The following is a 14,865-nucleotide window of genomic DNA, read 5'->3' as shown; positions in this document are numbered from 1 at the left end:
TCAATTACATAAAAATTCCATTTTAGACCCCAAATGTTTTTTCAGGAAATAAAAGATTAGATTACCATAATTTCAGTCTAATCGGCAATTTCAGTCTAATCGGCACTGCTAAAATGATATGTTGCACGCTAATAGGTTGTTTAATGGATTTGTACGAAATAGGAAATTGTAAAACTACTAAATTGTGATCAGAACTTTCTCTGAGATCATTTATTAGATCCGAATTCCAAGTTAATACTAGGTCAAGAATATGTATTTATTTATCTATTTATTTATTTATAACATTCGGCCGAAGCCAGGCTAAACCCAATAGTGCTCAGAGGCTACTAAATTCAAGGGATGCCTCCAGATATGACGGGACAGGGATATGGGAAGAGGTCCGATTTTAGAAGCAGGAGGAAAACCGGAGCACCCGGAGAAAAACCTGCGAGGACGAGCATGGATCGGCAAGCAAACTCACATGTGGCACCGCGGGGAATTGAACCCGGGCCACAGTGGTGAGAAGCGAGAATATTAACGAATCTAACGAAAAGCCACTAATAGTTGCATAAAATACATTAACTATATCACAGCATTCTCATTCAAATGGCCAATTATTACTCTTTAATACAATACGGGCAGGTTAAAATCACCGACAATAATTTTGTCTTAAATATGTTTAAATAGCAGCACTTCGGTGTCTGTTCTTAAAACCGCTCCAAATGTCTTCAAATCCAAGTGATACTGTTGTCAACAAAGAAATTGCTGCTAACACGCCAAATGATGCTACGAAACTTCCTGTGATGTCGAACAACCAGCCTACAAGAACAAGGAGTAAAACAAAATTAACCACTTTATAGCTCTGCTAACAAATCTTGCCGTTTTTCTTTCAAATGAAGGAACGGAAAATACAGGGTGTCCCAGAATGATCTATACCGGGAAAGTTGAATTTTTTCAGGTATAAAAAGCATTACTATTGGTAGTATTGTTTTAAATTCTAAGATCTACATAATTATATTTAGCTTTCTTAGGAATTTTGAATTTTAGAATCGAACGTTTCAAATAGAAGTTACAGGATATTGCGTAAAAATGGTGAATTCTAGGTTTTGACAAAACAAACTATTTTGAAAAGCTGTAAAATTACTAAATGTTCAGCACAAAGTTATTTGGAAAATGTTATGCAGGTACATTTTTTCTTACTTCCACTAAAAAGTCGATATATATCGATTATTTATTATGTTACGAAGTAATTATTGTATGGAATAGAGGATTTGTTACACGTGACTTGAGTGACCTTTCCTATTCTTTCTTTGGCGCCAGTTTCATCATTTTGAATGCCGGCAAAGATGGATTTGTCATAAAAGTATTGAGAATGTTTATCCTTAGTGTCGTACCATTTATTTATGTCCACAGTAGTGGCAAACCCACAACTACATAACGGAGAAGATTGACTGCAGAGGATCCTTGAGGAAGTTAATATTCTCTGTAATAATGTTATTTATTGGTAAAAATTGTGATAAAACTCACATAAAAAGTACGTATTTTAAGTTATATTGAAATGTTTCACCGAATTTCATATAAAGAATTATTCAGCGTTGTAAGCTCTACATTTGTGCCAAATTAGGTGTATTTCCTATAGATTTCTCCAATATATTGCACAGTACAGCTGGACGATGGTGATAAAGCATCCATTTGTATGATGCCTTTGCGCTGTAAATTACACATCTGCAGTTTTTGTCAAATTTTTCAGTAATATCAATGTCACGCCAAAACGAATCAAGCTATTTCCACGAAAATCACAGAATAAGTAGATGATAAATGCATTACAATGGCACACGTGTCATCATTAGATACACTATTGCCTATATATTTTTTATATTTTTCAAACACGGTAAAGATCATTCTGGGACACCCGGTACCTTATCGAACGTTACTAAGAGTAAAGATTATGAATGCCATAGTTTATGCATGTATTATCTTTGTGAAGTTGTCATTACTGTATGTTATGGATAAAATTAAAAATTCAATCAGTTTGTTACAGATGAAGGTTTATTTTCATCGTCGATTGGGTGGCCTATTGAGGATGCTTCTGTAATTTGCACCATGTGGGAGGACTACTGTTAACTCACGACCACGATTTTGCCTCTTATTTCTTTTGGTATTTCCTTTGTATATTTGGTAAAATCCTTATACATCAACATACCTGTCATAAAGCCACTTATTATAGCTGCAAATCCATTGATCAAATTAACCCAGGCAACGGCACGAAGGTATTCTTTCTCATCGGTAATTTCTTTGATGGCAATGTACAGTTCTACTGCTAAGATGCCATGTCCAGTTCCAAAGAGCACTGACATCAAGCACATTCCAATAAATGTGTTGAAAGTAATTGTCAGGGCTAAAGCAAATGCTGATATTAACGACGATATGTGCATCAATTGTTTGTAATTGATTACTTTGTTTAAAGGCGGTAATATCGTTCTAATTGCTGTGAGTCCAATTCCCCCACATGTTCCCACAATAGAAGCTTCTCTCATTGTAGTTCCGTTGGATAAGGAGAAAGACACAATGTATATTAACCACCCAGTGAACGTATAGCCCCATGCAATGGCGGGAACAAGAACTTGCGCATTGAAGGATAGATTAGTGAGCAGTGGTGAACAAAATATACCACGAAATAACTTAGCAGTGTTAGAAGGATCAGGAATGTCACTGGAGTCGGTTGCGTTGGATGATCCGGTCTTTGAAATAAGAAGGTTGGTTTTCTCTTTAGGCACTTTATCTTCAGTTATATTTTGATATAACATTGCTCCACATGGAAGTGAATGCAGACATAGTCCACTTAATAAAAGCAAAGCTCCTCTCCATCCATAAATATCCAGAAATAATTGTGTTAAAAGAGGCATCAATATCATTCCAAACCCAGAACCGCATAAATATACAGCAACTGCAGTAGTGTAGTATTTATCGAAATATTCTGGAATGACTCCTATGGCGACGATTTCTTGAAGATACAAAAATCCTGTAAAAATATGAAGGATAAAAGTGTTTTTTCGGAACAGATTAATCGGGATCGTTCATTATAGTCATTAATAGCAAAAGTTTTCAACACAGATCCAAAACAAACCAGGTATGTAAAGTGACTAGAAACATTTCAATTCCTATCTGGAATCTTGTTCACTCTGGTAGTCTGGTAGCTGCCGGGGGCAACCCCTGGCAAAATTCGTGGATTTGTGCCTCGCTCCCTCCCAGTGCACGGGTAAAGAGAGGAAAAGGACGAGAGGGAGAAGAGAAGAGAGGCGGAGGGGAGAAGGGAGAGAGGGAGGCTTAGTTTCATATAGCAGTATACTATAGGTGTTGTGAGGACCCTCATCGACAGGAAAGATTCCTTTGTTTTGGAGGAAGTGGATAATCAGAAGGAAAAAGATCTTCCGAAGCCAAAGAAAGGCAAATCTGGTGACAACTAAGACAAAAACTAAGGCCTCGTAGTTCTGTCGTATGTTGATGGCTTATCTGGACGGGTGTCTAGAATCTTTAAAAAGCATGTTAAAATCTTAAGAACACATTCCACAAGGTCCTCGTACACCCTAAGAACAAACTAGGCCCCCAGACAAAAGTAACGGTTTACGAAACCCCGATCTGCCCTAAAACCTTTAAAGGGGAAACAGGCCGTTTATTGGCAACCAGATTTAAGAATGCACTGAGACAATTTCCACTAGCGCACAGAAGAAAGCGTCAAACTTCTGAAACATACAAGTCAGCCATATAGTAGAACATACAGCAACAAATGTAATGTAATTGGGTAGGAGGAGGCCAAAGTCATCGCCCAAGAGGCAAACAAAATAACCCGCTGGCTCAAAGAGGCTATCTGGATAAGGAGTAGAAACAACAGCGCCATGAACAAGGACGAGGGGCGTACAAACGTCTCCGAATATACGATCAGATCATAAATCGGCAAGTAACCCATGTGACGTCATCAATATTAGTCACAAAGTTTGCCGATAGCAATAAAAACACTACCATTCACCAGAGTGAACAAGATTCCTGAGAGGAATCAACATATTTCTCAGAACTGTCGACAGGTTTTTTTTATGTGGTGAACTCTTGACTGAGCTGATAGATTAAGATTTAGAGATAGTTTTTCACTCTTCCTCATTCTTATCTTGCCTTTTCTTTTTTATTGTTTTCATTTCTTTTGTTTTAGTAGATAAATTGATATGCTTTTATAAGAAAATAGGTTTTTGGTGAACACATTTACCAGTTAGTATCAAACCAAGAAGTAGTACAAGTGAAGATTATAGATTTAGAGATCGTTATTCACTCTTCCTCATTCTTATCTTCCCTTTTCCGCTTTCTTTATTGTTTTCATTTCATTTGTTTTATAAATAATTGATATTCTTTTATGAGAAAAATACATTTTTCTTGAACACACTTTACCAGTTAGTATCAAACCAAGAAGTAGTACAAGTGCATTTGGTGCACATGCGCAGATAATGAGTCCTATGGTTGACACCAAGCCACACATCATTATGCAAACTCGTGGACCAAGTTTGTTTACAAGAGCACTCGCGGATAAACCTGACAAGAATAAGCCATAGAAATATTATAAGTATTATGAATGCTCTACCCCAATCCCAGATAACATTGCGATATTTAACGAAGAAGAAGAAGAAGATTATCTCACAAGTAAACATATGAAATTTGTCTATAATATGTCCGTTTAGTCTTTAACTTGATCACTAAATATCACAAACTTACCAATTACACTGCCCCATCCGTGACTGATCGCCACAGCGGATCCAACCACCCATGTATAGGTTTCAAACTGTTCCTTGATCGCTGGTAGTAAGACACTGAAACTCTTGACAACACCTATTTCTAGAAAGATTGAGAAAGTCACTGCGCCCAAAACGACCCATGAGGTAGCGTTGTCTTTACTTTTAGTCATCCTGAGAATAATGCTGACTTCATGGAATGGAATCTGATTACACGTTATTAGTCACATTGAACTACTCCACATTCCAGAAAAATATAGCACTAATTCTTTGGGATTCAAAAAATATTATCAAGTTCTGCCAAACGAAACATAGCTCAATCTTAATCATTCATTTAGTCCTAACGGGATATAAAAGAAAAAGTTCACTATTTTACTAATTTCTTGAAAACAAAGAGCCAAAAACATGAATTTTTGGCATGTTTTCTGACAATCGTGTCACAAAAATCAAAGACTTGGAAAGTCTAAGCATTCAAAATCTTGAGTATATGTGACCGTACGAGCACGAATGAGCCGTAAATGTCCTCAATTGTATTTGAGCTACGTGTACCTCATTTAATGAGATACACGTAGCACCAAATTGAAATACCTTGAATATGACCTTCATGCCCATTTTACACTGTAACTCAGAATACAATTGACGACATTTACGGCTCATTCGTGCTGTACGGTCACATATGAAAAAATTTTGCTCTAATTTTCACTTTTTTTTTTGTGTTACTTCAATTAAATGGTTGCTTATAAGAAAGAAACATGTCTTTTCCAAAAATTAGAATGCATAAACTGAAATTAGTCTTAGTACAAGTCTTTGGGCTTGATTGTCAAAGCAGTCGAAAAACATCCTAAAACGCATGTTTTTGGCCATTATCTCCAAAAATTGGCCAAATATTAAATTTGACTTTTATTGCTAGTTAGGACTAACTAAAGAATTAGGATTTAGCTATGTTTCATTTGACAAAACAGGATAATATTTTTTCAATCTCAAAAAATTAGTTCTGAATTTTTCTGGAATAGGGAGTAGTGAGAAAGTGCAAAATACAGTTCAAAAGCGTAAACTTCAATGTCTAGTGGATATCTATTCAAAACCACTCTGCTATGAAATTAGTCTTTAGAAATCAAAGCAGGCACTGACACTCGCTCATATGCAACCCGTCCATTTATACTACAATATCATGCCATAAAACAGAATAATTATTTTGGTCAATATTCCTATATGTTTTACACTTTAAATATGTCAACCCATAGATAAAACATTTTAAATCCCCTCGTTGTCTGAATTATTGAACTATTTTAATTTTACCCTGGGGGAGGGTAAAATTGGCGGGCATAGAGTGGGGCGGATCAAGCGATTTTTGGCGGGCCGTCCGGGGGGGGCTCATAATTATTGCACAGCCCCTTAGTTTATTACCTTAGAACATTAAAAATACGAAGTGTGGTACAAAAGGAAAATCCTGAACATGGCCCATATACTCTCCAAAAATAATTGTTTGCTAACCATCCAGTGGGATTTTTGGAGTGGGTCGGTAGGTCGGAAAATATTATTATTCTTTTAAATGATACACTACTCTATAGGCCTATGCAATGAGCATTGGTTAAGTGGAAAAATAAATCATTACTTCAGACCGTCAATACGCATGACACACCTTAGATTCAATTAGAGTGTTATACATCAATCCGAGAAGCGTTTACTGTACTTGGCCCTCTATTGACGGCAACACAGATGTACCAGAGCGGGAGATTTAATTCGTAATTCAATACTCATGATTGTGTATTGAATATCACTGTTGTGTACAATTCCCGGGTACAATTCTGTATGGCACACAATAAATAATGGATGGAACCCCCGACCTCGGGACACCGCAGTTTTACATCGGGGACACCGCAGTAATGGCGAAGTCGGATAGGTGTTATAAGACGCAATGTTGATTGGAAACATGGATGTAGGAATGGACAGTTATGAAATGTTTTATGAGTTTACAGTAATGATTTTCTTCTTAACAAAATGTTGTTAGTGCTGAAATGAAATTTTACACACAGAAAAGGTAACTAAAATCCTTATTATACAGGCCCGACCCTGATTTTGACCAGTTTTTGGTCGGTCGTTTTTTATTTTTATTTGTTTTTTGTTTTTGCTAATATACTGTACAAAGTTAAAAGTTGATAAAATACCATTTTGTTACAGAGCCTTAAGGGGGTACTACACCCCTGGCCAATTTTGTGCCTATTTTTACATTTTTCTCAAAAATATTAGCGCATTGGTGACAGGTAAGATATGTATATTATAGGGGCAAAGACTACAACTACTGCACTGAAAATTCAGCAATTCAAGACAAGTAGTTATTGATTTATTGATCAAATATTGGTTTTCCTCATTTTTGCCTGTAACTCCACAACTGTTGTCTGTGCTGAAATAAAATTTCCAGTGCAGTAGTTGTAGTCCTTGCCCCTATAATATACATATCTTACTTGTCCCCAATGCGCTATAATTTTTGAGAAAAATGCAAAAATAGGCACAACATTGGGCAGTAGTGAAGCTTTATCTCTGAAGACACTTTACCAAGTTTACCCAGCCGGAATGACAGCATAAATGTTACTGTAAGTGACTCTTTTTGGTAGCCTATACACCTATCCGACTTCGCCATTACTGCGGTGTCCCCGATGTAAAACTGCGGTGTCCGGAGGTCGGGGGTTCCATGATTTATTGTATGCTATACAGAATTGCACCCGGGAATTGTACACAACAGTGATATTCAATACACAATCATGAGTATTGAATTACGAATTAAATCTCCAGCTCTGGTACATCTGTGTTGCAGTCAATAGAGGGCCAAATACAGTAAACGCTTCTCGGATTGGTGTATAGTTGTCCAGCATTTTTAACAATGTGAAAGGATCCAAAGCGCTTGTGATTATCTCTCAAAGATGATATAATCCATGGCATCGTCATGTTTTTGTTCAATAAGCGATTTGTACCTCTTCTTTTTTTTTCAATTGTTTTTTTTTTTAAATAAGAGTATTATATTGCACACTTAGGTTGTTAAATGTATTCGTACCAAATAGGAATTGTAAAATTAATTGAATTGTGATGAGAATTCAAGTTCTCGGAACCGTCTATGAGATCATTTACGAGATAAGAATTCTAAGTTAATACTAGGTCAATAATATTACACGTGCCATCATTAGTATATTTATTACAAATAGTCCCTCATTTTTGCAGGAAATATACATAACCATGAGTATACGAGGGGCAGTCAGTATGTTTTAAGAGTTGACTCGTGACGTCATTTGTGGATTGTTTTCATGGCATTTCTCAATGATTACATAAACACTATACCTTTGTCTTTCATACAACACATGTACAAATTATATCATACACATGATTACGTAACAGCATTAGCATAAAATCAATAGTCTAGGGACACTGCCAAATCACGCAAAAAGGCGGGCCTTTTAAATTACAGAAAAAACACGTGTTTACAATGTCCGAGAACAGCAAAAGTACAAGGTGCATATGGCTAGTTTTGGGCAGGAATAAACACTAGATCATCAGTTTGCATTTGGTAAAATATGAGACTTGCCATTAAACTTTGGTGGTAATGGGACGTCTGGAAACTTCAACAACTTTAAGGCTTGAATGGAAGCGAAATTATTCTGCAAAAATGGCGAAAATTAAAAAAGCAGTTATTACAAAATGACATCAATTATCTCAAAAATAAACATACTAAAATTTAATGACTGGTCACGTGTGAGAACTGGTACTCCGTGCGATGATAACTGGTGCAAATCAAACAACAATCTGCGCATGCGTAGGTGGGATGACCGATACAACATGGTGGAAATGCACGAAAATTGCAAAATTCCATGTAAATAGGGCCTAAAATATTACAAAAATGCTATGAAAATTGTAATTTAAATGTTCATATAAATTTGTATGGATGATCTCAACCTGAAATGAACAGAAAAGTTTTAAAAATTAATTTCTCATTCAAACGATGGTCTCTCTCTTTGTACCACTACTTTTTGTATAAATGTAACAATGGTAGAATAAGAGTTATATTTTAATCACGGATTCAAATATTTTCTAGGGAGACTCCCGTTTAAATGTTTAGAGATTAGTCAACAGAACTGGAAAAAAAATTTTTTCCACGTTTGCTATTTTTGGCAATATCAAGATTTTTAAAGAAAGAAAAGCCTTGTTTTTGTCAAAAATAAGACATATTTGACCACGCATTTTTAATAAACTAAAACCTTCCCAGCGCAACAAACATGGTTTACTGAACTAGTAGTTTGTGTTCTATTACTGTTCCAAACGGCAGCATTCTCCATTCTTTAATTCCGGAGAAAATATAGAAAATACAACAATACCTCATTTCGGCCTCTTATTTCCCATAACAAAAACTACTCAATTTCACGAAGTGACTCTAGACCATTGATTTTATGCTAATGCTGTAACGTAATCATGTGTGTGATATAATTTTTGCATGTGTTGTTTGAAAGACAAAGGTACAGTGTTTATGTAATCATTGAGAAATGCCATGAAAACGATCCACAAATGACGTCACGAGTCAACTCTTAAAACATACTGACTGCCCCTCGTATCTATGAATTCTCTTTCAAGTAACCGACTATCATTCTTTTCAACACGTGAAATCCAATTAATACGAAGCAGATTAAAAATCCCTGAAATAATTTTGTCTTTTAAAAATATGTTTAAATAGAAGCACTACGGTGTCTGTTCTTAAACCCGCTCCAAATGTCTTCAAATCCAAGCGACACTGTTGTCAACAAAGAAATTGCTGTTAGTACGCCAAATGATGCTACGGAACTTCCTGTCATGTCGAACAACCAGCCTATATGAAAAAGAAAGGGCATATTTCGAGGGCTAAGTGCCTTTAATTGTGTATAATAAACATGATAAATAGATGCAAAATTTGTCAAATGTCTATAGGGCAGTTATTGCAGTTAGTACCTTAAAAGGTACTTCAATAGCTGTTTTATAGACATTTGACAAATATATATATAGTAAGCCAAAAATTAAGGTACCAGTTGTGTTCACCCTCGTATATCCTAAATAAAGACAAGTATGTCAAAATTAAAACAAGCAGCCAATATCTGTACTCTTCAGCTCTGATTTAATACCTCATTTGTTGAAATTGTTTGAGAATTGAAGAAACGGTGATCTAAAACCTAATGAAGAAACAAAATCAAATCACTTTTGTGTTCTAATCAATGAAAGCACGGCGCTAGTTTTAACGTGCTAATCAATGGAAGCACTGCGCTAGTTCTCTTGTTCGCGAACGCTTTGTGTACACATCATTAGGGTTTGAAATGGAGCAAACTGCAACTTTTAAATGGCCATCTTCCTTGGGTATTTGGATCGTAGTGTTTTTATTTCTAGAACAATTTCAACAAATGAGGTCTTGAATTCGAGCTAAAAGATGCAGCTATTGGCTGCTGGTTCCAATTATGACATATCTGTCTTAGTTTAGGATATACAGGGGGTGAACATAACTGGTACCTTAATTTTTTGGCTTACTGTATTGTACACAATCTAAAAAATATTGCATTATTTCTTTTAACCATAATTATGTATTATTAGCCTAAAGTATAATGTTTGTAGGAGATAAAGTAGACATCCAGGATTTAGGGCAGGAAAATCCTATCTACAATAACTGGCAGGTGTCATACCTTTAGGCGTGTGAAATAATGTAGAATACAGAAAGTATCCAAATGTCTACAGACCAGTTATTGCAGACAGGACCTTCTAGTCCTGAACCTTCGATTTTTGTAACCAACGTAAATAAAGCCACAAACAAAATTAAAAAATTAATGGCTGGCAAAATGTTCTTTCTTTTATCTTTAAAAAGGATGAACGGAAAGAAGGAACGTAAAATGATACATGATAGATACATGTAGTAAAGATTGTGAATGCCACAGTTACATACATGTATATTGTATTGTCTTTGTGAAGTTGGCATGATTATATGTCATGGATAAAATTGTTTCAGGTAAGCAAATGTTCTTTTACCTGTTTGTAGCTCCAAAAGATCCCCCCTTATCGTTATCGATACGCCGTCAACTCCCAAAGACACACCACCTCAAAATTCTGAGGGACCATACCCACCAAAATATATGACGTGCCCTGTTAGCTTATAGTCTGTCGATCAAGAAGTACCCTTAGGGACGCACCATTAGATATCAAGGGGGGGGGGGGCTTGGTAGTTGGGGTCGTGACAAATTTTTTTTTTAGCACCTCGGTGAAGCAAATTTTTTTAGCCCCTGGATGAAGCAAAAAATTTTTTTTCAACACATCGGAGAGACAATTTTTTTTTTGCAATCGTAAAGTTCTATAATTTTCAACAATTTGTTTGTCAAGTTGTAAAATTTTGTCCATATTTTAATCATTTTTACGTTTTGTAGCACCTAAATTTCGAGTGCCACAAAAAACATCATTATTTTTATGTGTAAAAATTTTCTTTAAGTATATTAAATGAACCTCTTTTGGCGCGAAAAATTGTGGCATATTGAAGCTAAACTGGTGAAATACGGTACATTAATGTGGAACAAATGCGCGCGAAGCGCATGAAAATTGGGATTTTTTAGGTTAATTTCATCAGAAACCCACATACAGGCGTCAACATTGGGGATGAGTGAATGGACCACCCCTAGCAAATATTGGGGGGTTTTATCCCCCTAGGATCTACACCTATGCTCACAATCAGTCATGTGGCACAGATTTCTATAATAATTTTGACATTGGGGTGGAATTTGGTGAAAATCTGTGAAGTAGAGTGAATCAAGTGTTTTCACTCACAGACCCGGCTCACATAATAACTTTTCACAAACAAATGCGCACAAAATACGTACCAGTTCGAAGCTAAAATAAATATTCTTGAAGAAAAAATGAATAAATTCGTGCGAAGCGTGAACAATTTTGCAATATAAAAGCTGTATGAGGTTAATTTTTCTTCAATAACTGTGACAAATTTTTTTTCAACCTTGACATCAAATCTTTTTTTTTCTGGTCCGAGGTGGAGCAATTTTTTTTTTTATAGTCTGAGGTGGAGCAAATTTTTTTTGGTTGCTCAGATGGCGCGACAATTTTTTTTTTCCAAAAACTACCCAGCCCCCCCTTGGTATCTAATGGTGCGTCCCTTACAAGTGTCGCACTCAAACGAGCACTTACTCTGAGTATCCAGTCGAGATCATCGTCTTATGCCTAGGGTGTTTCTCTATACCAATTAAGTGGACTACTGTTTTACTCACGACCATCATCATGCTTCTTATGTTTTGGCTTTTGGTAAACTCCTAATTCATTAACTTACCTGTCATAAACCCACTTGTTATAGCAGAAAATCCATTCATCAAATTGATCAAGGCCACAGCAAGAAGGTATTCTTTCTCATTGGTGATTTCTTTGACGGCAATATACAGTTCTACCCCCAGGATACCAATACCAGCTCCAAAGAGTACTGACATCAAGCACATTCCAATAAACGTGTTGAAAATATTTGTAAGGGCTAAAGCAAATGCTGACATTATCGACGATGTGTACATTAATTGTTTGTAAGTCATTACTTGATTTAAAGGCGGAGATATCGTTCTAACTGCTGTGAGCCCAATTCCACCACATGATCCAACGATAGAAGCTTCTTTCATGGTAGTCCCGTTGGATAAGGAGAACGATACAATGTATATCAACCACCCAGTTAATGTATAACCCCGTGCAATAGCGGGTACAAGTACTTGTGCAATGAAGGGTAGATTCGTGAGCAATGGGGAACAAAATATACCACGAAATAATTTTGAAGTGTTAGAAGGGTCAGGAATGTCATTAGAATCGGTTTCGTTGGAAGATCCGGTCTTTGAAAAGAGAGGGTTGATTTTCTCTTTTGTCCTTTTGTCTTCAGTTTGATTTTCAAATACAATTGCTCCACATGGAAGTGAATGCAAACATAGTCCACTTAATAAAAGCAAAGCTCCTCTCCATCCATAAATGTCGAGAAATATTTGTGTCAAAAGAGGCATTAATATTATTCCTAATCCAGAGCCGCATAAATAAACTGCTACTGCAGTACTGTAGTATTTATCGAAATATTGTGGAATGACTCCTATGGCGACGAGTTCTTGAAGAAACAAAAATCCTGTGAAAACATGAAGGATGATTAAAAATCAGGAACTAATAATTTTGTTGGTTTGGTAGAGATGTAGCCTAGTTTTTTTTTACATGTGTTGAACCTTTGACTATTAAAGGTCTCAGATGAAGATAAAACAAAAGTCCTCAATAAGTAAACATTGTGTGTAAATTGCGCGCAATCAGCATTGTTTAATATGTAGAGATCTTTAATCACAATCCCTCTTTCTTATTTTCCCTGTTCTGCCTTTATGTTATTTTCGTTTTTTACTTAAAATGCCCATGCTTGTAAAGTTACAATCACCAGTCATACATTAATGGATATATGCGTTTTATGAGAAAAAAATGTTTTTCTTCAACACATTTTACCTGTAAGTATCAAGCCAAGAAGTAGAACAAGTGAATTCGGTGCACATGCGCAGATAATGAGTCCTATGGTTGACACCAAGCCACACATCATTAGGCAAACTCGTGGACCAAATCTGCTCACAAGAGCACTCGCGGATAAACCTGACAAGAATAAACCATATAGAAATTATAAGTTGATTGCTCTTAGACTACTGCAGAGACTAGCTATCACCAGTCAAAGGCCCCATGCGTTGTATGCTGTGAATTCTTGCATATTTATGAGGGCCGATCGTTCAAGTCGTGCGTTTCTAGCCGTCACGTTATGTGCAAAGATGGTGGGATTTAATACTTTATGCAAAAAGTCGATATGGAACCCCATAGTTAATTTCAGAAAACAGAAGATTTTTAGATTACCATAAAAACATTCGCGGGGTTCTATGTAATTTTTACTAAATTAAAAAAAAAATGGCCATATAAAATTAAAATTAAATACTCTGCATTCTAAGTCAAAAAATTGTACCTTCATTGAGTATCCCAAATCGTTATATTATGATGGACAGTTAATATTTATTTTTTAATGCTTCAGCTTTGACACCAAAATATTTCATTGAAAACCCTCCCACTCGGCTATTTTAAAAAGATAATAAGGCTTCTTTAACATGTGCAATAAATTAGCATTGAAATTAATCTTATTCTAATGGTATTCTATAAACCCTTGGATTTTGGCGTCCACTGCTGTGGCTTGCAATATACTATATATCTACACAATAAAGGTTTGCAAATTGGGATCACAAAAATTTGGCATGTGAAAAAAAAAAAAAAAAAAAAAGGGCGGGGAGGTTAAATAGTTGTAAATAGCACCCTCAATATGCACGCAAATATACAGTTTATAGAATAAAAATTACCGCAAAAAAAGCAAAAAGGATGAATAGGCTGATAGCTATTGTCCAGCTCTAGAATTTAACATTATATAATGTTTTGTTGGAAAATTTAATAAATGATCTCACCAAACAACTGTAATCAACAATAAATTAAATGGATGGGACATAAACGGGCAGGCACATCTAAATTTCATTTCCCAATCTATATTGCGCATTCAATCATTGCGCACATCTAAGTTTCAAATGTGCAATCTATATTGCTAAATAAAAATTATCACTGTAAAATATCAGTAAAAAGTTTGTCATAGGTACAGCTAAACGGAATGAAAAGGGTTAGTGGTGCATGAATAATAACAATAGTTTGAAAGGTCATGTTCAGCTCGAATAAGAGTGGTTTGTTTTTCCAACTTTATGGAACAATAAAGTGTACGTATCCTGTAACAGAAAATATACTAAAGTATGCATAGAATAAGTGGGTAATGGTGAATCCAACGGTAAAGAAAGAGAGCAACTTGACGTGGGGAAACAAGTAAAATACAGACTAGACGGTTACGCGGGGGGCAAAAACAGCAAATGTAGGCATTAGAAGACGGTAAAGTTCCAATAGCTCATGTTTTTCTACAGGTTTAGCACTTCTGTGGTCCTTAGAACTGGTCATATTTGGCTATCGAACTTGACCTTCTTCTAATGCCTACATTTGCTGTTTGCCCCCCCTCTGCGTACCGTCTAGTCTGTATTTTACTTGTTTT

At 35.9% G+C, this 14,865-nt stretch overlaps 3 protein-coding genes across 3 annotated transcripts in view; all 3 read right to left on the bottom strand.

The window, feature by feature from the left end:
• The window catches only part of LOC140157537 (uncharacterized), a 281,356-nt gene that overhangs the window by 66,873 nt on the left and 199,618 nt on the right, over positions 1-14,865 (bottom strand). The gene's annotated exons all lie outside the window — the stretch shown is intronic.
• On the bottom strand, positions 108-4,959 carry LOC140156442 (monocarboxylate transporter 13-like). The gene is made up of 4 exons (XM_072179392.1): positions 4,738-4,959; positions 4,417-4,557; positions 2,183-3,001; positions 108-798 (listed from the first exon to the last, which is right to left on the bottom strand). The coding sequence occupies exons 1-4, from the start codon at positions 4,925-4,927 to the stop codon at positions 659-661; spliced, it is 1,290 nt and encodes a 429-aa protein (XP_072035493.1). The 5' UTR covers positions 4,928-4,959; the 3' UTR covers positions 108-658.
• Positions 9,356-13,392, bottom strand: LOC140156441 (monocarboxylate transporter 12-like). Its single transcript, XM_072179390.1, has 3 exons — positions 13,257-13,392; positions 12,079-12,897; positions 9,356-9,603 (listed from the first exon to the last, which is right to left on the bottom strand). Exons 1-3 carry the CDS (start codon positions 13,345-13,347, stop codon positions 9,464-9,466), a joined length of 1,050 nt encoding a protein of 349 aa, XP_072035491.1. The 5' UTR covers positions 13,348-13,392; the 3' UTR covers positions 9,356-9,463.

The sequence above is a fragment of the Amphiura filiformis genome, chromosome 7 (genome assembly GCF_039555335.1).
Source record: "Amphiura filiformis chromosome 7, Afil_fr2py, whole genome shotgun sequence".
NCBI classification, from domain to species: Eukaryota; Metazoa; Echinodermata; class Ophiuroidea; order Amphilepidida; family Amphiuridae; genus Amphiura; species Amphiura filiformis.
This window is presented reverse-complemented; position numbering and strand designations above follow the sequence as displayed.

Bases quoted from the DNA above. Each gene is read 5' to 3' on its own strand.
- LOC140156442 (XM_072179392.1), bottom strand. From the start codon at position 4,927: ATGACTAAAAGTAAAGACAACGCTACCTCATGGGTCGTTTTGGGCGCA. The intron at 4,558-4,737 runs GTAAGTTTGTGA...TATTCTTGTCAG, and splicing joins CGGATGGGGCAGTGTAATTG to GTTTATCCGCGAGTGCTCTT. The intron at 3,002-4,416 runs GTAAAGTGTGTT...ATATTTTTACAG, and splicing joins TCTTGGTTTGATACTAACTG to GATTTTTGTATCTTCAAGAA.
- LOC140156441 (XM_072179390.1), bottom strand. From the start codon at position 13,347: ATGATGTGTGGCTTGGTGTCAACCATAGGACTCATTATCTGCGCATGT. The intron at 12,898-13,256 runs GTAAAATGTGTT...ATGTTTTCACAG, and splicing joins TCTTGGCTTGATACTTACAG to GATTTTTGTTTCTTCAAGAA. The intron at 9,604-12,078 runs GTAAGTTAATGA...TTTTTCATATAG, and splicing joins AACAAGTGGGTTTATGACAG to GCTGGTTGTTCGACATGACA.